General features: G+C 42.0%; 1 protein-coding gene across 27 annotated transcripts in view; it reads right to left on the bottom strand.

The window, feature by feature from the left end:
- The window catches only part of LOC108004228 (uncharacterized), a 262,800-nt gene that overhangs the window by 97,889 nt on the left and 139,431 nt on the right, over nucleotides 1-25,480 (bottom strand). For 16 of the 27 annotated variants that reach the window (XR_009832161.1, XM_062082817.1, XM_062082821.1 and 13 more), the window contains one exon: nucleotides 5,988-6,038. The exons of the other annotated variants lie outside the window; for them this stretch is intronic. Coding sequence is in view for 15 of the 16 variants with exons in the window: in XM_062082817.1 (XP_061938801.1) it covers nucleotides 5,988-6,038 (51 nt within the window). In the remaining variant the exon portion in view is untranslated. The remainder of the gene's footprint in view (nucleotides 1-5,987; nucleotides 6,039-25,480) is intronic. 27 annotated transcript variants of the gene reach the window in all.

Consider the following 25,480-nt stretch of genomic DNA (forward strand, 5'->3'; position numbering starts at 1 on the left):
CGCTCGTCAAATAATTTGTTGTCCCTCCTTCTCTTCGCGCCCCTTCCCAACAGATAATTATTTATTATGCACTTTGTGCGAAATATGCAACACAAAGAATCCTTTAACATATTCTAACAAAATTTTGCACACGGTCCGTCTCGCTCTATCGTGAAATTAATATCTTTCCCCTCTTCTCCCTCTATCTCCATATTTTCTTTGTCAAGATAAATGCGAAAAATCCGCTTGGTAATATATACCTAATTAATTTCGCGAATCGTCAACAACCCTTTAAAATCATCATCGAAGTATTTCTCTCTCTCTCTCTCTCTTTGCTGTAATTACAACGCGTCGAATGGAAACGGGCGAGGAGCGAATTTTTATTATCCATGGATATTAATGATCGGCGAAAGGGAGGTGGTATAATAATTCACCGCAAGACAAAAAGCGGGAGAAATAACCGGGAAATCTCATCCATCATCCGGGCGTTCCGCGCGCGTTCCTCTCTTTTCCTTTCGAACGACTCTATCGAGAACAAGCGCGATCGATATCGACCTTTTAAGGTAAGCCTGATCGAGACAGACGATTTATCAGCCGGGAACGATGCGTGAAACGGAGCGAGGAGAACGATCGAAGCGCGCGGATACGAGACGAGATACAACACGCGCGAAAAGTTGGGGCACGTATCGAGAAATCGAAGAGCTCGATCATCCGTTGATGAAATCGACAAGTCGTTTCGAGCAAAAATATAATTTCTCCTCGGGTTTGTAATGATTATATGATTATTGGAAAAGTGTCACTCGCACGCTCAAAGTTTAATGCTCGTGCAATTCCAAATAAATTCCATATCCGTATCGAAAATTGTGGGAAATTCTTTTCAAGAAGAACGAAAAATAAACCAATATTCATTATCATCAAGAATTCTTTTTTGTCGCCGATCTCCAATTAAACTCCACATTTCTTTAATAGTATTTCTCGTAGAAATTTAGTTTCGTACGAACACGTGTCAGATAAATTTTACCAATTGTATTTAACTTTAATTTCTCGACAGCTCGTCTCCCTTTATACCTTTACAAAACGCAATACAGTGAATTATTTTCTCATCAATGACCAAGAAAAAAAGAATCTAAAATCGTATCAGAGTTCGTTACATTATGATTTTTATAATCGAACCTCCCGAGAACAAGCGACCGGTTTAAATTGACGAAGGACTGGAAATTTAATTGGCGATAAACGTACGTAACGTTTAAACCAAGTTATGCCGGTTGAACGAGAGTTTACCCGATTACGCAACAACTCCCGGAGAATCGTCGGTCCCCTTTTCCTTTTCGCCGTTTCGCATCCTGTCAGCTACAGGGTAGACTTCTCTCTCTCTCTCTCTCTCTCTCCCTTTCTCTAATTCCACCCTCTTCCATCCCCTTAATTATTTTGTTTCCGTAACCCTGGCGACAAACGGCAAACCGAGCAACCATGTTTCACCATTGGCGAGGATCGTGCTTGGCCTCGTAAATACGCGAATTTCCATCCCGCAAGATAATTTCCTTCTTCTTTTTTTCTTTTTCTTTTTATTTCACGCACGAGTTAATCTCGAAGAACACGTGTTTCGGAAACCAGTTTCCTTGGCCATCGATCTTTCGACCAGGCGATTTTGCTCGAAAAGTGTTGCGGAAAAGCGTGGAGCTAAAGATGTTTGAAAAGATTGGAAAAAACGCTTCTCAATTAATTAGAAAATTTCATCTTGTTCTTTCTATCGAGCATTCGAATATTTCCAATATTAGATACCAGAGGATTAACGGGACGCATCTTCTATCTCGATTAGAAGAATTTGAGGAAAGGGATCCCCATAGGAGAAAAATCATCGCGATAATTCCTGATGGATAAAAAAAAAAAGGAAGAAACACCGACACTAATTTGTAATCGCGCGAACGTTAGAAGCAAGTGGAGGTATCACGAGACAATAAAGCGCGACTATGAAATTGCAAAAAGATATATTCCTCTTATTATTTACGATGCTGAGGAACGAGTTAACAGAGGCGAAAAGAATTAGAAAGCGAATGACGACTGTTTCCGAGGTGTTTCGCAAAATTCTTTTACGACCGCAATTACATTGCTCGCTATAAAGATACCGGGAGCTTGCGGGAAACAAAATTGTATTTACCGTGAACGTTTCTCTTTGCGCAACCATCGGGAAACTCGATGGAGAAGAAGTTGGCATCGAGATGTTCGGCCAACGAATGTTAAAGAAAAAAAAAAAACTTTTTTCCAATTCTGCAATAAGTTGCATTATGTACGCAATTATCTCCATGATAATGTCTTTATGGGGAATAAATAAATAGCGTGGTTGCATATTGAATTAAATTAAAAAATATACATATATACATATATATGGCGAGAGAGTAGTACCAGTGAAAGTAAATGCTCGTCACAAAGAAATTTAATTGATAAAATCTTGTAGTTATTTCGAGATGTACGTGCTAATAACGAATAAATAGTGAAAATTGTATTTCTGTTCTACCGTGTGCATTAAATATATTTTTTAATAATTGTACGAGGACGCAAAAAGTTGGTAGGAATAAAAAGCGTTGGTTCTTTACGAGGATGGTTATTGGTATTGGACAACGAAGCATAAATTTGTGCATAAATTTTTTTCGTCCAAGGAGCAATAGCCGTCGCTTCGTGTTTTATGCAATCCCGTAAAAAGGAAATCTTAGATCGTAGAGATGAATGATAAAAAGATTTTTCAAACGATTCGGAGAGCATTCGCCGTTGCAATTCTTTAAGCGCGAAGAACGAAAAGTATTCGTTTCCCCCCAACTTCAATTTCTTGTCGATAAATATTACAGGATGGGGATAATGCAACTTGCAACCACGAGTTTAACAGAAGAAAATAGAGATTGATGCGTATTCATCCAGACATTAAATCACTTTATCACCGACGTCCTATTAAACACGCGTGACTCGATAATAGGACTAGTCCTGGCACGTCGTGTTCGACTTCTAATGCAAAATGAGTTAACGTCGAGAAGCGGATAAGAAGATAACGCGATTAACGCGGGGAGGACACGTCCGATCTTCTTTGCTCTCGAAACTCGACGAAACTTGAGATTCGTCCATTCTTATTCACCTTCCATGAATTTGCAAATTTATTACGGATAGAGAACGAAACAAAATCCATCGAAGTTATTCTTCTTTACTCTCCTTAGATTTTCCTGCATTTCTGGAATACTTTCTACGATACCCCAAAACATCTCCCCAAAATTCAAAATTCCTTCCAATTCACTATCCGAACGAATTTCTTTCGCGTTTGATCGAGGCCAAACACGAAGAGTGTTGAATTGGCGCGATTTGGACGTGGAGGAAACGCAGTTTTCGATCAGCCGGGGCGACCCTTCGAAGCGTCGCGACGTAGGCGGTGTCCCGTTAATCACGCGGTATTCACCGCTCTTTCCACGTTCCACAATGCGACGGCAACAAGCAGATGGTATCGCGGTTGCAATCAGCCGGTCGATTAATTGAGAGTGCGCGGCGGATAACCGCGAGTACAATACGCGTGTCCTCGTAGGAGGCCTCCAGGACAACAGCCGATCCCGCACCGCTTCGATATTTATCACGCTCGATAAATCCTTGCCCGCTCGACTCGATCCCCAACAATCGGCTGGTAATTGCATTGACAGGTAACACGACTTTCCGCGGAGTTGAGCCGCGCTCGATATATGGAACTGGGCCGGCCCTTTGCACCAGGTGGAAATAGTCCGGTGGATAGATTCGAAATTTATTTATTTATTTCCCGTTCCTTCGGACGAGGAGGGAGGGATATTTTATTAGGAATCCGACGATATAAATTTAGTTTCAGCTAGGGTTCCGTGCCCCGATCTATTTGTCGAGGACAAAGTCGGCGAAAGAGATATCCTCGAGACAAATTTCCCGACATATCTCGCGGGATATTAATTCAGCTTTCGACCTGGGCTTTTGAATTTGAAGAGAAATTGGAGAGAGAGATATTTCGAATCGAAAATCAAGCGGCCTAGCTTTCGACCTAACTCCGCTCCAACTCGAATTTCCCGTTTAAAAGATACTCCGCGCGCACCGTGTCTATTTATAGGCAAAACGCTTCGAAGCGGAATAACAGGTTTTATTTTAAGCCTTAACACTTAAAGGCATAACTGTAAGCTTCATACACGGCGAAAGTTAGTTACCTATCAATAACCCTCGAGAGTTCGATCCTCTAAGCTGTGTAACACCGTAGTAATGGCGCATCGAGCAGATCTATCACCCGTCATGGGGGGAGGGGGAAGGGTAACGCGATCCGGCTAATCAGATTAGTCAGTTGGCAATTACATATAATTGCACTCTCTGACGGCGTGCAATAATGTGTCTCTCGATCAACAGTGGACCAAATATGGAGGAAGAGCGGAATTAAATTTGCCGGTTGCAATTGAGACGGCAGTTTGCCTCGTTCGAATTAATCGAACCCCCATGTGGAAAGCGAATTTTTGTTCATTATCGGGCGGGATTGGGTTGAAAACAATGGAAGGTTGGCGATTCGTGAGAGAGTAAACACGAGATCCATTATTGAATAATATCCCTGTGTATTATTATTGGAAATTAATTTGCCAACGATTTGTTATTTAACGATGTTGTCGGTTCATTTTCCATGGGGTATGGAAATCGATAGAAATTTCTGTTTGGAAAATTTTATGGAGCAGTTCCTTCCTTGTTTGTTTGTTCCAAACAGATTATAAATTGTTCTCCAAGTATATACCGAATTTTTATTTCCTAGTTAAGCGATCAAACATCGAAAGGTAAAAAGTTTCCGATCGATTTTACGATTTTACGTTGTAAAACTAATAGAATTCTCGGAGAAACGAAATAACGATAAATTCGATTCATCGTGAATTTTCTCTGCAGTAAAAAGAGATTTTTACGTTCCCTCGGCCGGTGGACTAGACAAAGCAATAACCTTGCCACTTTTTATTGCTTCATTGAACACAGTCTATTTTATTCATAATAATGATTATACATTTATCTAATTTCACGAACCATAAACTTTGCAGAAAACAATGTTGGACATGAAAAAGACATTAATAGTTTTATCATCGATAGGCGCCTCATTTCTTTCACCGTTATTTCGCACAAAATTTATCGGGTAATTACCCTACACAAATCTGCTCCGTATAATAATCGAGTCCACCAACCAATTACGTGGGAAAATAGAAGAAGAAAAATCACGCGACGAAATTCATCCGATTTTTTTCTCCAACCACCCCCAATCAATGACACCGCCGTAATCGAAGGAGACACGGCAAATGAAAGTTAAGCTTTTCGAGGATTTACCCCTTATATCGTGATCGTAAGTCGAAGGGAGCCGAGATACGATCAAACGACCAAGGATAAAAACAAACAACAGTGATTCCAACGTTCGATTAATCCTTTAATTGCACCTCCCCCTAAAAAATGGCTCGAACATCGAAAGTTAACAATTCACGAAACAAAGAGATGGTTTAAATGATTTGCTTAAATCTTACTTCATTTGGAATAATGATAACTCGATGACGACGAATTCTCGATTGAACGGAGAAGAACGTCGAAACGCGTATATACATCGCGGGAATTCGTGAAACGGTTACAAGTCTGCCGTTTTCGAGCTAGATCGATAGAACGGTATCGGGGGCCTGGCAAGGTTCTGAATCAGGGAATCTCACGAATCAACGCTCTGCTGCACCTTGCCATCCGAAGCGATGAATCATCGAGAAGATAGGATTATTCGGTGACAGAAGCAGCGACTACCTACAACTATAGTATATACGCGTAATCCGTGTCTCGGGGATTTGATTTTGTCGAATGGTTGAAACGTATCCGAATTAAGAAAATGAAAGGAGATCCTCGATTTTAAATCCTCCACCACTCACGTGTTCGAATTACGTGAAAATATATATTCAGAATAGATATAAATAATTTCTTATTTTTAAAAATAATTACGTCTATTCGCGATAATTCGTTAAAAATACCTTGTTGCTGATCGACAGAAATCGGCACGGCCAACGATTTGGTTCACTCACCTGCAACGAAAAATCGAGCATCAAGAATTAGTGAAAATTTCTCAAATAAAACAAAGAAATAATTAAAATAAAATAAAATAAATATATTTCCTTTCCCTCAAAATCCAACGATCCTCTTCTTCTCCGCGTATTTTCAAGATAAAACGAGTCGTTCTCTCATTCACCGGGGAGAACTATCTGGCCGTGTCTTCCACCACGTAATCCGTGGGGAACGGCTAGATTGCTCGCTTTTTGTCCTTGGGGATCGATCGAACAGAAAATTACGGCACGTTCTTGAAACTGGTGCCACGTAGCAACAACGAAAAACGCGGAAGGATAGAAAGAAACTAGACGAAGCTCCAGATCGAGTCGAATTTTTGACGAAAATTGAAAATATATATTAATTGAATTCAAGCGGACGCCTTTTGTTTTAAACTTAGCTCGGACAAATACATCCGAGGAGAGAAGGACGAGGGTCTGGACAATATCTTCTCGAGTCTCGCGCGTTTTTCGCGTACCTCGACTATAATAAAACGTGACGAAGATGCGAGAGCATCGCAAAAAACAACATTTATATCTTACCCTCGATCAATGGAACGAAGAATTAGACGCGAAGTCTTTCCATTTTATTTTAGCCTAATCTCTGGTTATGATCGAAAGATAGTGTTCAAGAATAAACTGTAACGAAGTGAGAAGAAGTATAAGAATAAATTGAACTTGGTGGAATTTTAAATTAAAAAAAGAACGATGCACAACGCACGAGACGAATCTCGGTTGCTGCGTAAGTCAGATAGAGATAAAAGTCCTTCGATTAAAAAAAAAATGCGAAGGAAAGAATGCAATAGAAAGAAAATGCAAAGATTTAAGAACAGGCACGAAGAAGAAACGAGACGAGAAGAAGATAGCGGAGAACGATAATGTTCGGTCATGAGCGTTACCGTGTACGTGTCTGCATCGAGTCCTTGCATCCTTCCAACGACTATTCGTTCCACGCAATGCGTAAATTACAGCCAATCGAGGCGAGGCGAGGAGAGGAGAGGAGAGGAGAGGATCCACAACAAAGGGGGAGCAACAACAGTGATCCGTTGTTTCCACGTCCATTATGGATCTCGAAGAGAAATTTAGATGGCCAGAGGGTGAGATTCGGAGCAAGTCATGGCTTCGATCGAATTCATCATCCAACCGAACGTGTTTCGTATTTCATCTTTATTTTATCTTTGACGAATGCGAATGTTTTATACGTTGGAGAATTTTTGACAATTAAGGAAGACAGGATGGCCAATTCTTTGATGGATTGTGGAAGGGGGATCACCTGATCGGTGAATAAATTTGAAAGAAGTAATATTTCCTTGGAAGAATTATATAATACTATTTCCTCGGATCAGATCTCGACGACTTTTATTTTAATTTTTCTCGTCCGTACACGCGAGTCGGGATAATCCCGACTATTCCTCGGCCACGTTCGATTTCAATTTTTCCCTCATCTTCCCCTATCACGGGTATCAATATCTCGGAATAAATTGAATCCCTATCGATTATCCTACCTGCCTATCCCCCTCCCATCCATCGCGATTACCATCCAACCAAAGACCAAATGGAAAGGAAGAAACGATCTCCAAAATCAGATCAGCCTCTACGGAGTAACTACGTTTCTTCTCCTTTCCGCTTCCTCTTCCCAACTAAATAACCCCTCAATTATTTAAAACATCGTGCTCCAAAGAAATTATACCTCTTGCTGCCAGGGATACCACCGGCCCTCTCGGTAATCCAATCCAATAAACGTCTTCAAATTTCATCCCGCCCACGAGGCGAAAGGAGAAGAAGAAGAGGACGAAGAGGAAGAAACCTGCTTCTCTCCGCAACTCGGAGAAAGAAAAAAAAGAAAGAAAGAAAAAGAAGAAGGAAAGGTTTTCTCGGTCGAAAGCCGAACGGGAACAAATTTTATTGCCGTCAGTAAACTTTTTCGTCCCTCGGCTCTCGTCACAAGCTTCAGAGTGGGTACCTGCCACCATGATGCAGACATTAAGATAATCGCCCGTACCGAGAACAACCTTTCTTCTCTTCCAACGCATTGTACCATCCTCTGTTCGTAACAACGTTCAGAAAGGGAGGGAAAGAGAGAGGGATCGATCGAGAGAGGATTCGCTCGTTTTCTGCCTCTGTTATCGGGCCGCAACTGCTCGTGATTGTTGCCTCCTCCTCTTGGCTTCACTTTGGGGAGGAGGAAAAAAGCTTCCGCGGCCGAGCCTCGTCGCGAAACGATCTTTCCTCGACGATGGAGATTTTTGAGGGCATCGTTAAGCGAGAGAAGAAAAGTGGATCGTCGAATCGGGGTTGCTTTGGCTTACGATTTCTTGTTCCTGGCTGGTTAAGTGGATTCCGTAGAATCTCGCTGGCGAGATTTGTCCGGTGGAATGGTTGGAATGGACAGTTTCCATTCACCGAATACACGTTAATATCGCGATTTAATTTCTTTAAAGATTAAAGGACCGATTTCAAGTAACATCCAAAAATTTCCATTAAAAGCGCTTCATCCGTGCGATAAAAAAAATTCGAAACCGTTGCTCTAAATTTTCCAACGAGTATTTTTCCAAAAATTTCTAAATTCGCAACTTTTCGCAAACCCCCCGAAAAGGCAAGCCGATTATCAAAACGTCGAAACGAAAAGCCAGGATCTCCGCAACACACCTGATGGCCATCATCCTCCGACCGGAATGATAACAGCATCGAACGTTATACCGTGGCGCGAAAAAGATAACGGCGAGAAATAACGACGGTCCGAGCCCCGAAAACGAAGCCGAATAAATGAGCGAACGAACGGTTTAATCCGGGCCGCTCGAGCTTAAAAAGCAAATCCCTCCGTTCCCGCGGACTTTATCGTGGCGGGTCCAGCGGTGCACCGGCAAATATAATCACGTAGGCAGGATTTAGCCCGGGACACGTAGGTTAATTCGGCGACGCTTCGGTCCCCTGATCGTCCCCGGTCCACCCGCTTCGGCCCGCTTTAAATTCAAATTTCGCTTCTACCAGAGTTCCGCCCCGTTGAATTACGATTTCGCGCGGCTCGTTCCTCCATCCACGTCCGGCCGTCCTCCTCTCTACGACGACCCCCCGATGGAAATGATCGCTCCCACGCGAGATGTCTGCCTCATTAGCCATTCCTTCAGTCTCCGCGCTTCTAACCACCACCGCCACCACCACCGTCTTTCCTCTTTGTCCCGTGCATTCGTAACCACCTTACCCCTTCGCCTTCCATCTCTTCTCCACGCGTTTTTGCTTTGCGTTTGAGGAGAGAGAGAGGAAAGACGAGGAAGAGAAGGTCAGCGGCAGATGGAGAGATGAAAATCGAAAAGCGAGATGAAGAGGATTTCTTGCGTCGAGAGAAGGGAGTGGATAAATAGGAGGAGCGAGAGAAATAGGCGAAAGGGGAACGAAATTTGGATAAAATGAAGATTTCTTGCAAGACGATTCAATATTGTTTACTTTGAAGAAAATTTGTAATTTGTCGTGGATGAATAGGAGATGAAAAGTGAATAAGAGGTGAACGAACAGGCTTGATTATTGTGAGAGTTGTTTGTACAAAGGAAATTTATATATATGTGTTACAGGTTTAATAGATAGATGATAAGGAAATGAGCAAAGTTTCGAATTACTCTTTTGTGAGATACGAGTTAAAACGAGCTTCGTGTATGGAAGCAATACGTGATTGGATACGTAGAATACCGAAACGTTTCGAAAAATTGGCGATAGAAATTTGTGTTAAATAGATTTTTCCATAACGTATCGCTTAGGTTTGGGCCATCGATCATGGAGGGAGATTTAATGGGACGGTATCATCCAGGGATGATACGCACGAATATGCAAATGAGATTACAGAACGTTAACTAGGGAAAGGCAAAGAGAAAGCTAAAACTCGTGGGCAGAGGAATATTCGAGCTGATTCATCTAACTCACACGTACCCGACAACATCTGGACGAACCTGTTTTCCGTTAATCGAGCCGCGTTACACGTGTTTCATTACGCGATTCCTCGAAATTTGCCTCGATCGGAAATCGAATCCTCGTGACGCGCATATTAACGAGTGCACAGAGTACAAAGCTCGAAGGGAAAATTGCCATTTTCCTAAAATGATCGTGCATCCTCAACGAAGTTGACCGTTTAAAATTCAAGAGACGCGTCTTTCTATAAATTGCAACGATATGAAAATTAATACGACTTGAAAAAAATTTTGCTCCAAAAAGGATCCATCCATTTGTAATTAAATAACACGTTTCGCGTCTCTCCTCGCGATATTCCAATTCACCTTGAGGATTGAATCTGAATAGCTGCAGTATAAACGCGACCATGAATATATGTAAATTCGTAGATTGAAGCCATCCGCGAATTTAGCAAGACGTTGTTCGCTACAGACAACGACCAGTTTCGAATCGCCTACCGGAGGATCTGATGGCATGACTAAGTAATTAAACGCGCATGAATACCCATACGGTATTCCCCCCCATCCATCCCTTGAATCAAATATTTAATAGGTCGCGCAAGGGATTCACCACCGACCAATACCCGTAACTTTCTTCATACCGTTGCAAAATTACTTTCAATCGTTTCATTCCTATTTCACACGATATCTGAAAATTAATTCTCTAATTCCTACTAATCTTATATGATCCATGTATGTAATTCCAAAGTAGCAGAATATAACCATTCTTATTCCATCTTTTATACAAATACAAATTAAGCACCCTTCTTTTTCTCAAAGTACATTTGTTTCATTGATTGGCAATGATACATCTTCGAAATAGAAACTGTCAATCCTTATAGAATATCCGTACTATCCAATTTTCTTAAGAGCTCATTTAAAATTACTCCAAATCATTTCCTTTAACGCACGATTCATATATTATCCGGAATAAATTATATTTCGAGGAAAATAAATAAAAAAAAAAAAAAAAAAAGGAAGAACAATGAGACGGATTAGTCGGGAAGAAAAATTTCGATATAACCGGTTACCAAATGACCAGTGGACCACGTTTAATCGACAATGAGCTACTAACATACATGCAAATGTTAACGGTAATCACGCAATTACCTCGGCATTGCCCCTACGTGGCGCTCGTCCGCAATAATCCGGTATTTATGGTCGCGTTCGCTCGCCGTCGAGGGTGCTTAACCGTTTAAATATAAGCAATTTACCGGCCATTCCGCGAAAAGAAATATTCGAGCGGTCGTTCGCTACCCGTGTAGAAGCGCAGGGAGCGTGGAACGAGCCGAAAACGTCGTCGCCGGAGGTTTTGCCTCGTGAAAAAAGAAAGGAAGAAAAAGGACGGTTGATAGTTCCGCCGGTGATTCGGCAAACCTCTAGAAACCATTGGGAATTCTCGTGATAAATTTTTAGTGTTCGAGCAGTGGGTAGTGAGAGCCACAATGTGGTGGTGACGATGGTGACGATGGTGAGGCTGTAAAATTAGTCAAAGTGACAATAACGCGGATTGGAAGTAGTGCGTTTTTGATGGATGTGTGGTCAGGTGAAGAATGTTCCAACCACGAAGATAAGAATTTGGATTTATAAAGCAGTACGGAAAGTATTTGAAAGAAGATGTGAAATGTAACAATTATATCAAATTGAACGTGAATTGGTTACGGACAGACAAGAAACGTTGGAAATTTATTAGTGGGTATTTGAAACGAGTGTTCGATAGATTTACGAGCAAAGAGAAATATTTGAAGAATCCTAAAATATGTGGAAATAAAACTGGACAGTTTAGACAGTTTTACTGTCGCGTGGTAAAGATTTCTTCAAGAACTCGAAATACGATGCTCTCGAGAAAGGAAAGAAAGAAATGGAAACAAAGAGAAAGGGGAGTATATATAATAGGAGCGCGAAAGGTGTCACGTCTTGGCTTTAATTCTTGTTACCATTGACCAGAGTGGAGGAAAAGAAGGGGGAGACCGAGTCGTGCTCGAGCACGAGAGGAGGCGATGGAAAGGGAAAAGAAGTGGAGAAGAGAGATTGAATCTCGAGCCGTCTGGTGGCAGAGACCTTGGCTTTGCCGGTGCATATCCATAACCAGATTAATGACTCCCTGGCCTCTCTCGAGGCCCTCGAGAATAAGCGAATTGAGAAATTTACACACGCCCACGTGTGCATTCCCCAGGTTGGAAAAAAGAAAAAAAAATACTCCATCCTTCCTCTCGCGCACTGTTCCAACTTGTCCCGCGATAAGAAAGAGGAGGCAGAACACGGATGAAAATTATAAGTGGACGCTACTTTCACGGGAATTAGCGCTAATTTACGAGCGAGTTGTTAAAATAATATCCGAACCATGGCTTCGGATTCGGTTCGTTAACGGTTTTATTTGTTCTGCGAGTTGTGTCGGCATGGAGAAACGATCGAAGTAACCGAAAAAGTGGGTTATTAATGGAAAAATCGTGGTTGAGAAGAAATTGTGTGCCGTGGTAATAGGCGAGTGACACGAGAAAGGCGGATATCCATGAAAAAAATTACCTACTTCTTACAATGCCGTAATATATATATATATATATATATTTTTTGAGAAAGGAATATGAAAAAGATTGACCATATCTGGATCGAGTATTTTCGTAGTATTTTAGAGAGAAAATTATCTACTATCTTTTGAAATGCTTATAGACAGGGAAAAATCGGAAAAATGGATCTATCTGGAAAAATTTTAAACAACTAAAAATTTAAGATACTACGGCGATAACAATAAACTACAATTATTTTATAACGATCATTCTTTGACCTCGATAAGTTCATTCCCCTTTAAAAAAAAAAAAAAAAAGAATGAAACGAAACTCTTTATTTCTGTATCCTTCTCGATTCCACAAATTACTACATGTAACGAGGTTTTAATACCTTTTCCCAAAATGAGATCCTCCGCGTTTTATCATCGAAAAATCACGGAGGTGCACCGCTCGTTATCTTGGCCGTGGTAATATTCGGACTTTCTTTCGGGGATAACGGTACCAACTTGCACGTACAGCGCGCGTTATTATTTTTCTTTTCCACGATATTTGCCACGATGATGCACCCGAACCGTCGTAATTATCGTTAAGGGCCGTGCATTCTCCATAAATGGTTTTATCTTTGAATCGTTGGTCACGCTTTATTACAATTTAACATCTCGGCCACGTGATTGATATTTATGCGTATTTGATTCCATGGATCGAATGACGGAAACGTTCATATTCAACGATTCAAATCGTTACGAGAATATTATGTGAAATTATAGAATTGAAAATTCTATTAAAGCAAAAGTTGCCGACGATAATTTATTGAATTCGATCCGCGTTTTCCGTGTTCTTGTTTCGACCATTAATTTCGCAACTCGTCTTATCTTACATCAAATTGTCTTAACGCGTTTGAAAACGAAATTTCAAAGAGCGGATTCAAGTGTAAAAGGCTCTTCTTCTCTTTGTTCCCTTAAACGATGCAAAATTAATTTGTTCTCGGATTAATTTCGAGAAAGAGTTTCGTTCGCGTATCAGAGATCATAATGACGACGATGAAATATTCTCGGTACGTTCTTTCGATTAAAAACGATCTCGGCCGGTATAACGCGCAATTTTTTCCCGGCCACTCGTTTTTCCGCAAAGTACGCATCTCCACTCTCAATTACCAAGTACGTCCGGGTTGGCCAGCTCCGCTCGTTTACATAATTCGACGAGGAAATCGTCGAGAGCTTGTTCTGGAACGAACGAATAGACTTCCAAAGTATAATCAGCCAATTTAGAACTTCTACCTGGCGCATCTTGTGTGAACGAACACGCTGATGATTCAATCGCGAGCCTCGATGATATCTCACGTCAAATTGTTAATTTACCATTCTCTACTCTCTACTTTCATTCGAATCTACAGACATCTAATAGAGATTCGCGAAAATGGGTAAGATTGGATAAAGAGGCTGTTGTTTTTCTCTCAAGAACTTATTTACAAGAGTATATTATTTATAGAATATAGAAAAAGAGAGTGTCTTCCTTTCTCTCTGATCTTTCCTCTTAGATTATTCGTATTACTTGATTCGTCGAAAATTCAATTATCGATTTCACGACTCGTCTAATAAAATTCTAATAATTCCTATCAAAAATAAATCGCTTTATCACTTTTTTTATTATCTGCAAGTATTAAAATCAGTTCAACTAAAATTGATTCGTCCGGATTAACGATGTTGATCAAGTCCAAGATTATGGAGGATATTCCGGTTTCGGAATAGCTCACTCAAGGGGTTTTATATACTTGTATCGGGTCAGTTGGAGGCTCCACGAGACATCGAACTTGTTAACGCACCTTGTATCCGTGTACGCGAATCTTGTTCACGGTGCATTACTCGTTGTGGCCTGTGTCGCCGCATTTGTAATCGGCCAACTATGCCACGGATAATGCGTTTCTCTCGAGAGAAACAAGTTTTAAGGATTCGCTCGCCCGGATCGTAATTAATTAAACGTTTTGCCTTTGCCTCCTCCTCTTCCTCCTCTTCCTTTGCCTTAATGGAACCAACTCGTTCTTTCAGGGGAGGGGAAAAAAGTAAAAAGTCGAGGCAAATATGCTGCTTTCAAAAAAAAGAAGCCAATTAATTTTTGACCGTTGGATCCAATCCAGAAGAAAATTTCCCTTTCGCTCGTTTATCTTTCGATCGAAATTTAAACATCTCCTCGTCTTTCTTTTTTGCAAGTTCAAACGAGTAACCGATAGATAATTATTCGCTGTTGACTTTTCTTCAAAATTATGTCCGTAAAAGAATTTACGAAACTTAGAAATTCCATCAACGAACCGTCAAATAAAGAAGAAACGTAGTTATAGTCCTCTCCGAAGCTAATCAAGAGGCAAATTGCAACAACTCGACAACGCCCATTCAACCCGGCAATCTCGAAAGATTTAATAACGACGACAAACAGGTCGAACAAAGCAGCTTGGTAAACGCGAGGTCAACGACGAATGGCAACGGGGAATTAGTCTCGTTGATTGAGATAATCACTGTCACCAGGGCCGACCTCGAGGTTGGAATTATTCGAGCGTGGACACGCATAATTCTCTTTCCTCCGTTTTTGTATCCGCTTTGATTTCTCGCGCGATTATCGGTCCCCATCCGTTTCGAAAGAATTAATCAGATTCAGTGAGGATGGAAAGAATCGAGGGAGGGAAAAAATTGTGACTAATTATCAAGACGGAAAACCTCCTTTCTTAAGGATTCTCGATGGCCTCTCGAAGCCATCTTCGAAACTTTTTAAACCTTCGAGCGCGAGGGAATGAAATCAGTCGCTCCCTATTTGCTTCTTCTTTTTTTTTTTGCCTCCCTCCCCCTTGCGAATTTGCCACTCTCGACGAGAGTGGCTAAATGAACTGCTCGTTGCGCCTTCTATTCTCTCTCTTTCTTAATTCAGTTCCTCAATTACCGGACATCGAGCTGGTAAATAGAAAGTTCCTGCCACGCTGGAAACTTTTTCCCTAAGCTCTCTTCGTTTCTCGTTTCGCGTAATTAGCGAAGGCAAATTGAACCCATTCCTTTTTCCCTCCTTTTCTTTTTTAATCACTTGCATCGATGAAAGTAAATCGGTTTATCGGCCGATTTGGAATGTAAACGGCATTCCAAAATTTTAAAACGATCGATTAAAACCGAGATACAGTCAGATACGTTTTCTACGATTCCTATTTTATATAATTATCTCTTCTTCACAACTTGCATATATATTGATTATGCCAAGAAGCATTTTAATACTCCATAAAAAAAGAAAAGAAAGAAAAAAGGGGGAAAAAGTCGTGATCGATGAAATCACACGAAGAATCGAAACGACAAAACGGACAAAAAAGGGGGGGAGAAAAATGGTCCAAGTCGCTCATCGACAAATTACGCTCTTACCGATCCCTTCGTCGGCATCCCTTCCTTTTTTTCCCCCGAAGAGAGGCGATCAACCTGCAATTCTTCCAGTCGTTCGTCCCGCCGTTTTCCTCGTTTTCGAAAACGACCGCGATGGTTCGACTCGAGGCAGGGGTCGAAGTCACTTGCATCCCCTGGCAACGGTCACTTGGAAACCCGTCCCAAAGAGTGGACGCATCGCGAACCACCAAGGGTGGGGCAGACTTTTCGCGCAATCTTGGTGAACAACAGCCTTTTTCTCCAAGGGTGAAAGAAACGAATTTCCTTCCTTGAAATTTTCACGAGCCTTCGCCCACCCAGGGGTCGTTAATCTTTCATCGTGAAGATCCAGATGCTTTTAAATATAGGGGGTAAATGGACCGGGAGAAGTTTTGGAGGAGTTTTATTTTCCTCGATGGTTTCGAGACTTGGGTTGGACGCGAGTTGTGCGACGAATGGAAGAATGGTTACGGTGCGTGGATCGAAAGAGACAGGTGGCCGGGTGTCGGGTTGATGGGAATTCAAATTATGTTTGCGCGAGTTATTGATCGTGTCTCCAGGTTCGTGGTTCCCAGAATTCTCTTCTCTATTAAGAGTGTCTTCCGACTTGATGACGAGAGCGATATACATGCGAATGAAATAATATCGTGAATTCTTTTACTCCTGCACTTACTGATGCTTGCCGCGTGAAATTCTTAAAATTCGATCGAGTGTACACTGAAAAATAACTTTGATGATTTATTCATCTACGAAATCGATAATTAAACAGTCAATTTGTCATACGAAAGTCGAACATATGTCGTAAATCATACTCGGGAAGGAGCGATAACGAGAATTCATTTCGTTTCTCCTCGCGTCGTTAATTAATTACGAGGAGCAGCCTTCGAGAAAACCAAGGCTTCGCCGCATCTTTTGCTATCACTGCCCCTGAATCATTATCCTTGGCTCAATCGCGAAAAAGGAAGCAGGAACCACTTTTTCTCTTCGCGTTCGCCAATTACGAAGTGTTCATCAGCATCCGAGGAGATGTCAATCACGCGAGGAGAGGAGTGGAAACGCGGAGAAGAAGAAAAGGAGCGAAGCTCTCCGCGCAGAAAAGCCTTCCAATTTGCGGTGGATACGTGAGTAATTGCGAGACAGCGAGACAAAAGGTCGCGACTTAACAAAAGATTGACCCCTGGCTTCCTCGTCACGCATCCCTTTCCAACCGTCCTTTGCGACCGTGCACGATCGCGTGGCCTGCTCGCTCTGTTCGCGCGGAGAGAAAAAGCCGAATGTTTAGTCGACCGTTAGAAATTTTCACCAGGTAAACCAGGAATTCTCGAGATATTCGGAAATAGAATCAATGTACGAGACTTGGAAATTTATGTTCGACAAATAATGGACGCGATGATATTTCGGATATTTATGGGAAGAACCGTATCGATTTATTTATTTCACTTTCGACGAGAGAATTTTCCAGAATTATTCATATTGCTGGAAGAGATGATTTTTAAACGAAGGAATGGTGGTTAAGGAATTTCGTTTAAAAGTTGCCGATCGATGCAGATTTGTTACCGCGGCAAGATAAACGAAATGGGGTTGCCTTCCGGTGCATCCTCCCCCTTTCTCTTTCTTTTTCGCTTTCGCTCCAAGGGACGAAGGAACACAATGAATCACGAGAACAAACGCCGAATGCACGCCTCGTTTGAGATAACAGTGTCTTGTTAAAACGCACGAACCTCTTTAAACGTTCCAATTTTTAATCAACCCTCGCTAATTTATTCTTCCTAAGGATAATAATTAAACGAGGAACAGAATAATTCCAATTAAATTTCCAATAGGAAAAAAAGAAGAGATAGAAAATACATTTAGAGAAGCTAAATTAAATATAATTTTTGAAGATCCCTCCATCTTTTCATTTAGAAATATCTTACTAATTTTACCAAAAAAATATATAATACAAAGATCCTAATATTAAGAATTATCGTTCAAAGGTGTACCATCATCAAGGTGTGAATCAACTCTGGAAATAATAGAATAGACTCTTCTGGAGAATCTCGCGACGAAATAAAAGAAACGAGATGGCCTTTATTGGCGACGTAATATCTCATTCATCGACCCATTATACTCTCGCTTCTCGAAAGGAACTAGTCCAAGATCCATAAGAGCAGAACACCCACGTGCCCGATAGGCAACACACGTCTTATTTACGATAATTGCTTCTCATTTAACTAACAGCCGGCCTCTCGAGTCGCGGAATCCGCTTGTTCTCGAGTAACGACTCGCTACTCCCAGATATTAACCCGTTCTGGTAGCTAGACTCGGCCAGTGGCCCCAGGCGATGGCCTCTCGATTTACGGCCATCGAACGAGTCTTCTTACCAGCTCTCCCATCCTGGCCTAGCAGCCCGGAAAATCGAGTGAATCTCCGCTTGGTCGATCGCTTGTGTTACCCGATTTTTGACTCTGCTCGCCGTTACCGATCGAAAGAGGACTCCTCGGACGCTTTTTCGATCGTCGATCCCGTCCATTTTGCTTTCTAACACCGAAAAGCATTCGAGACGAAGGGATCGAAGAGATGGATCGAAGAGGTCGACATGGGTCGAGTTTGCTTTCTAACGGCGACAGCGGGACTACGATCAGTTATTGATAATATATCGTGAATTGTAAATTGTTTGTTGAAGCGTCGATGAATGGATCGTAAAAACGATCGAGTTAAAAAGATCCATTATGAATTATGCACGGTTTATTTGAATAAAAATATTTCGCAGGCGAGATATTTGTCTAATTATCTTTACGTTATTAACGGTTGCCATGAATTACGTGTAACGTATAATTTCTGGAAATAATTCTCGTCGAGTTAATTATATCGAATAGGAAAGGGGCCGATTAACGTTCCATGGTTTTCATCACGCGCGTACGTCGATGATACCGCATCATTGGTTAGAAACATTAATGAATTTTCCTTTTTTTTTTTTCTTTTCTTTTTCGAAATTAGTCGCGCCTTGTATCGATCGAACGATACGGCCGCTACTAGGCAATCGATGTTGCAGCCAACGAGCCGTGAAAGTGTCCAGCATGAAAGAAATCTCTCACGGCTTCGAGGTAATTTCGTACTTTGCCAGCCTAAGCCTGTTTTTCTCATCGAACTCTCCCCTCTCCTTACTTCGAACTGTTGAAAATCCTGTTGATCCTCCTTTCGAGAAATTTTATTCTTACCCGAGGATCCAGTGAAATGCGATATAATGAGACGCAAAATTCCATTTTTTCTTATCGAGATCATAAGCCAAGTAAGAACCAAGGGATGGACCGATGTAAGGGTCAGAATCATTAGGAGGATCTTAATTTCGCTCATTAGGTCGAGTTTAATCCTGTCGTTATAGGATTCGACGAGAGATCGCTTGGGATTTCCAAGTATGCGGGCAAATCGATAGATAAACCGGGGTCAAAGTTGGCCATGCGCGAAAGACCGAGATCCGTCATGGCTTAATGATCGTCTAAAGGCGGATAGTTCTCGGGAGACTCGTGAAGGGAGCTGTTCTCGTTGCTTTTATCAACGATTTCACTGATGGAGCCACCGGGACAGATGACAAATATCACGTGGCGAGGCTGAACAGCGTCTCGTGAGAGGAATAATATTATCGGTAAAAATAATTTATGATTTTTTTTATATGGAAAATTTTCATTCTCTCGATGATACGTGTAACACACACGAATTTTATACGTTCAAATTTTCCACAAATGCACGGAACATCCACGAATGGTTTAACCACTCGTATATAGCCATTCAAAGGGATTACATCTACTTTGAAACAACAAATGTCTCGCGGATACCAGAGATACGAATGATCCTATAATAACACGCAATCTGGAAAACATAAGACGCGCGCATGAAAAAAAAAAAAGAACAATCTCCATCGAAAAAACCATTTCACGCGAATCCCTAAACACCTTGCAACTAAAATGTCATCCTCGCCTACCCCGCAATTACACGTCCATCAACCACCACCTCTCGTCCATCTCCCTCCTCCTCCTCCTCCTCCATCACCAATCAGAAGAGACCAACAACCTCGACCAACAACCGCCATAAAACGTCTGCCCTCATCCTTGCACTCCCGATAATCGAGCGAACAGAGTGTCCTCCGATAAAAAATAAAAAAAAAAAATGAAAAAGCATCGGAAAAGACACCCTTACCCTCGGCGTCCCAGCTAACGACCCGAGCAACGCTGTAATAAGCATCGGTACGGAGGAAAAGCAACATCATAAAGGATCGTTTCGACACGCGTGAGCCGCGATATCGCGTGACGATCCTCGGCGAAGAAGAGGAGAAGAGAGAAGGGAGGAAAGAGTGGCTGGTGAAAAGAAACACGCCGGCGACGTTTCCACGCGGAACAAGCCGGAATGGAATAAACGGTGCTGGCCTGCAGGCATAATTAAACTTGTCGCTTAAAAATGAGTAGCCGCGAAGAAGGCGCCGTAAACAGAGTTTCGTGGAGTGAAGCGACACGGTGGAGAGGAGCCGGGGTAATTAACGTTCTGCCTCGGCGGGAGGAACAAGGAACGAGAGAGGAAATTCCTCCTCCTCCTCCTCCTTTTCTCGTTTGTTTTATCCTCGACTGGCTCGTGGAACCGAGTGGAAAGCGAGGAGAAAGAAAGACGCGAGGCGAGAATCCGGAGGAGAGGAGGAGAGGAGAGGCGTAATTTAGTGGCATCGTGGTCGAAAGGAGAGGAACGTGAAATTTGAAGGTGGATTGGAAAGATATGGGCTCCTTGTCGACGATGGCGGAATGGAAGGTTAGTAGATTCGAGTTGAATTCGGAGGCGGTGGGATTATTCGATCGAACGTTCGATTCATTCGATCGATCTTCCTGCGAGAAGTCGAGGTATTAGAAGAATGTAAAGGGACTACGTTGAGGATAATTGATTTATCGATTGTTCTTTGTTCTTGGGGAGCTACGAATTCGAAATTCTCGAGGCTTCGAATTAAAACAAGCTCCCCTTGAAATTAATAAATTTTTTCTTAATTGTTCGATAAATAACAAAAAGAAAAAATTTGGAGAGTATAAAGGGGAGATATCTCTCTCTTTGTCTCTCTCTTTCGAGGAATTCCTTTCTGGTTGAAGGAAGGATAAAGAAGGAGAAGAGGGAAGGGTTTGAACGAGCCAATGCGATGACCTCTTCCGCCGATAGGATCTAAATTAAATGGCTAATTAATTGGCGGGATGCGCATCGTGGTGAGCAATTAATTGCCTTATTTCGCGGGAGTGGAATTGGCCTGCGGTGACAGCCTGATGAGAATTATTACGTCATTAGGTCAGAGGAATGGGCCGAGGTTGCTGTATCCTAATCTCTGGACAAATAACATTTTCATCCTCGCTCTAAATTAACCATCCACCTCGTGCAATTTACGAATTTCCCAAGACTTCCTTCGATGATTCTTACAACGATGATTCGACGATTCCACTCGTTCTTGGGCAACTTTGTAATTGCAATAATAACCGAAATCGACGCATAGAAATTGAAAATTCTTATTTCTGACGATTTTAAAAAACTCCTTAGTTAGATTAGAAACATACATATTTTAAAACAAAGTAATGTCAAGTTTAACGATAGTGCTCTTTAAAAAAAAAAAAAGAAAAAAGAGAAATACGAAACAATACGATCCAATCCAAAGATCGAAACGCGAATCCAATAAAATCACATCACCGAGATGAAAGAGATGCGCGAGTCTCAACAACGTGATTCCTCTATCGGCTTGTGTACAATCCAAATCTGATCTCCTTTGCCATCGTCATCGAAAAAACAGATTAACCAACGGCCTGAAAGGCGGCGAAGAAAGGAGAATAGGAAGAGGACGGCGAGAGAGCGCGCTGTGAAATCGGTTTCGTGACTAGGGGCGTGGTCCGGCGAAAGAACAGAGTTCGCATGGTTCCTACCAGAAATCCGTAAAGTAAAAAGGATAAACGTCCCATCTCGTGGGAAGCGCTTAACGAAATCCTCTCATCCGCGCGTGGCCGTCTTCTCGACCCGACCACCCCTCCTCTCCCCCATCTCCTATCCCCAACTTCTTCCCCGGTAAAACAGCATTAATTGCGGACATTCTCCGGAGAAAAGTATCATCACCGACCACTCTGCGGAAGATTATTTTTAACGGGCGGGATCCAGTGGACGTGTTACAGCCGAAAGACCGTTCATCTAGGTCGGGTAATAGAGGGGGGAATTAAGTTTCGAGATATCGGTGTTGGATCGAATGACCGGCTCGGTTGTTCGAGGTGAGGGAATTTCAACGGCGCGTAAAATTGTTATGGAACGAATTTACATTAATAACAGCAGAAAAAGATCCTGCTAAATTATCCCTCCATATCGCGATATTAAAAACCACAAATCTTCCGGTTCACTTGTCCGGCAAAAAATATCCCTTTTCTCCACTAGAAAATATATTGCATACCGCGCGAGAAATAATATATCGTTGTACCCTTTAGAGCCTCTTATAACAATTTATTAATACATCCAGGATGTTAGAATATTTTTCCTCTATTTTGACCGAATCTCGCGAAATCTTCCCTTGCCGGTAAATCACGATCCGATGCAAGAATGCTAGAAGGCCCGTATGACCGTCATTATTTACGCATCCTGCTACCAACAGAACGAGGGTTGGACCCCCTCCGCCGATCCTAAAGGAAATCTCTTTTCAGACCCATTTCGCGCCACGAGGATTACCGTTTCCGTCCTGCTGCTTGAAATTCGACGAGTTTGCTTTTTTTTCCAGACGTGTCCAAGGATTTTATTTTTGTCGCGATCGATTCGAGAATCTTTCGTTTTTATGAAATAAGATGGATTCTTTCAAGTCGTTTTTTTTTCGAATTTCTATTTTACGTTTAGTTGAAGAAAACGATCGAGAGTTCGTATTTATCGTATGTCTCAACGAGGAAACACTTAGAGCCACATACATCACGATCCACGCGATCGACTAAAAACAGATCGAGCAACATAAATTGCACTTAATGGCTCTTTCATCAATAGCAATTTCGCTCTAATAAAACGTTATTAATTCCAACGTCCCTGGACTAACCTATTCAATCGATTCCCGGTTCTACGTGCAATTATACGTGCAATAACAACGTGATGCAATTTCAACGATGCACCGATCGATCAGTTTTCACCGTTCCCTTCTAACTATTTCTCAACTTTCGATCTCGAAAAACTGTGAATCTAAATATCATTCCAGAATACTCGTAAAATCTCAGAATACTAATAATTTATTACTTTATTTATTTGAAGAATAAGAATTTCGAAATTCTTCCCCTTTTACTCTTAACTTTCACCGATTGACCGTACATGTCCAGCGTATATTTCCATTCTTATATATTCCCCTCGATCGTCCACCATCATTTTTTCAATAAAATAATTCATCCAAACTGAAATTTCATTCTTCGAAGCGAAGGAACGTTAACGCAATGCTCTTTTCGAGTAACTCATCCGGAAGAGAGAGGGAAATTTTTCACACACCTTCACCGCCACCAACTCGTCAAACCCTGGTAATTCCAGGATCCTCTCTTCTCTTTTCGAAATAGATAAACAGTCATCCTTCCCGCGGGGATCAAACAAAACGACCGTGCAACAGACCCGTAATTACGTAAACCGCGAGGATAACAAGAAGACCACCATCGTAAAGAAAGTTAACATCTCTCTCTCTCTTTCTCTCTCTCCTTCCTGTATCTTAATCGTGGCAAAGAGCGAAGGCTTCGTTAAAATCCGACCACAACCAGGCTGAAAGAGCACTCGGTGTACAGAGGGATGATTCGTCGCTCGAAGAGAAACATCCTTCGCATCCTGTCGCCCTTTTCTTTCAGTCATCCCTCTGCCCCCCACAACCGCCATCTCCCTTTTCCTTATTTTCGTTACTTCCGCTTCACGCTACCATCCATCGGTTATTTTAAGCCCCCTTTCGCTCGAGAAAATAAAAGCGAGCCAACTGACGAACGAAGAAAAAATCTCTTATTCGCCGTCTCTTTTATTTTTTCACACAGGTTTGAACTAATCCGTGCGATAATATTTGGATAAAGTTTAGAAAATGAGCGTGATTTTTCCTTCTTTTTTATAGCGGATAACAATTTTGCTTCCAATTTTCCAAAATTCGGGGAAATATATTTTCCATTATTTTCTCCTTCGTTCCTCATTCCGATAATATCGTGCAAATTTTACTTATAACCAGATTACAATGATCCAATCATTGCCCAAATTCGAAATATTAAAAATTACGAAATTACAATCTATACGACCCGAGCTCTCGACTCTCCCTCGATACATATCCTCCCCTCTTCTCCATTTGTCACTCAGAAACGGAAAAGGAAAAAAAAACACAGAAATCAAAATTGACGATCCACGATTAAATCGGCTCGATTCGGTGCCAAAAGCCAGGGATTTTCTCCTCTAGATTGGGCCGCGCGCGTTTCAATTTCCACGAGTGCAAAAATCCGGTTTACGCGATGATGGCCGACGCCATCAAATAAAAGATCGCGTTTCGTCCGGCGTTGGATAGGCGGCGGCGGCGTGTGCGTTTAACGATCGCCACTGTATCATCCCCCTCCATCCCCGCGGATATCATTAAGAATTTCGACGCGAAAAACTGGCGGCCAATAATCCGTGCAACGCAGCTGGCTTTTGGCGTGCCGAAATCGCGACACCAGGTGTCCGTGTCCGGCCGAGCGCAACCCGTTCAAATTGCTCGTATGAAATACAGCTTTACAACAGTGTCCCTTCCGGCAAATCACGATGGGAGCGAGACGAAAAAGGGAGGGGAAGAGAGAAAGAGAGAGAGAGAGGGGAAGAAAGGTGTCGATCGAGGGGCAACGTCTACCTGCCTATTTATTTGTCTATCGAGGAAACCGAGGGTGGTTTGGGGTGGACAAACGGGGTGGATCTGATGGGAAAAGAGAGCGAAGAGGGCGTGCAAAGAGGGAGGAAAAAGGAGAAAATGGAAAAAGGGGTATAGGCTAGACGAGTCTGAGTGGACGAATTCCACTCTTTTCCCTTCTCTTTTGCTTTTTTCCTTTGTAGTTTTTTGTTTACTCCTTTTGTGGAACCTCCTCTCTCTCTCTCTCTATCTATCTATCTATCTCTTCGATCGAATCGGGACGTGTAGGAGTGCTTCTGATAATTAAAGTATTGTGTAGGGAGTGTTGGTGAATGTCGGATGGAGTGGTCGAGAAAAGGGGAAGGGTGTGGTTTCGTGTGGAACGAGCATTTGAGAAGTATATATTGAGGGAACGTTGACGATATTTTTTCTATATGCGAATCTTATTGGTCGTAGTTTAATCGTTAGATCGATTGTCATTTAATCGAGCGAATTCTGACTAAAAATTCCGAACGGTAAATTCAACGAGCGCGCAGAGGCAACGATCAACGGAGAAGAATGAACGGGAAGAGAGAGAGAGAGAAACCTAATATCTGTGGAACGGATAACTAAACGGATAAACGAAGGCCGGAAACAAAGAGGAAACAATAGTTTGAGCGAGAAGCAATGGAGATAGGTGAAACTGTGCGGAGCGGACGGGAAAAAGGGAGGATCGGGCACGCGACGAAGGGGAAAAGCGCAGGTAGAGGGA

This window comes from Apis cerana, linkage group LG12 (genome assembly GCF_029169275.1).
Source record: "Apis cerana isolate GH-2021 linkage group LG12, AcerK_1.0, whole genome shotgun sequence".
In the NCBI taxonomy this organism is placed as follows: Eukaryota; Metazoa; Arthropoda; class Insecta; order Hymenoptera; family Apidae; genus Apis; species Apis cerana.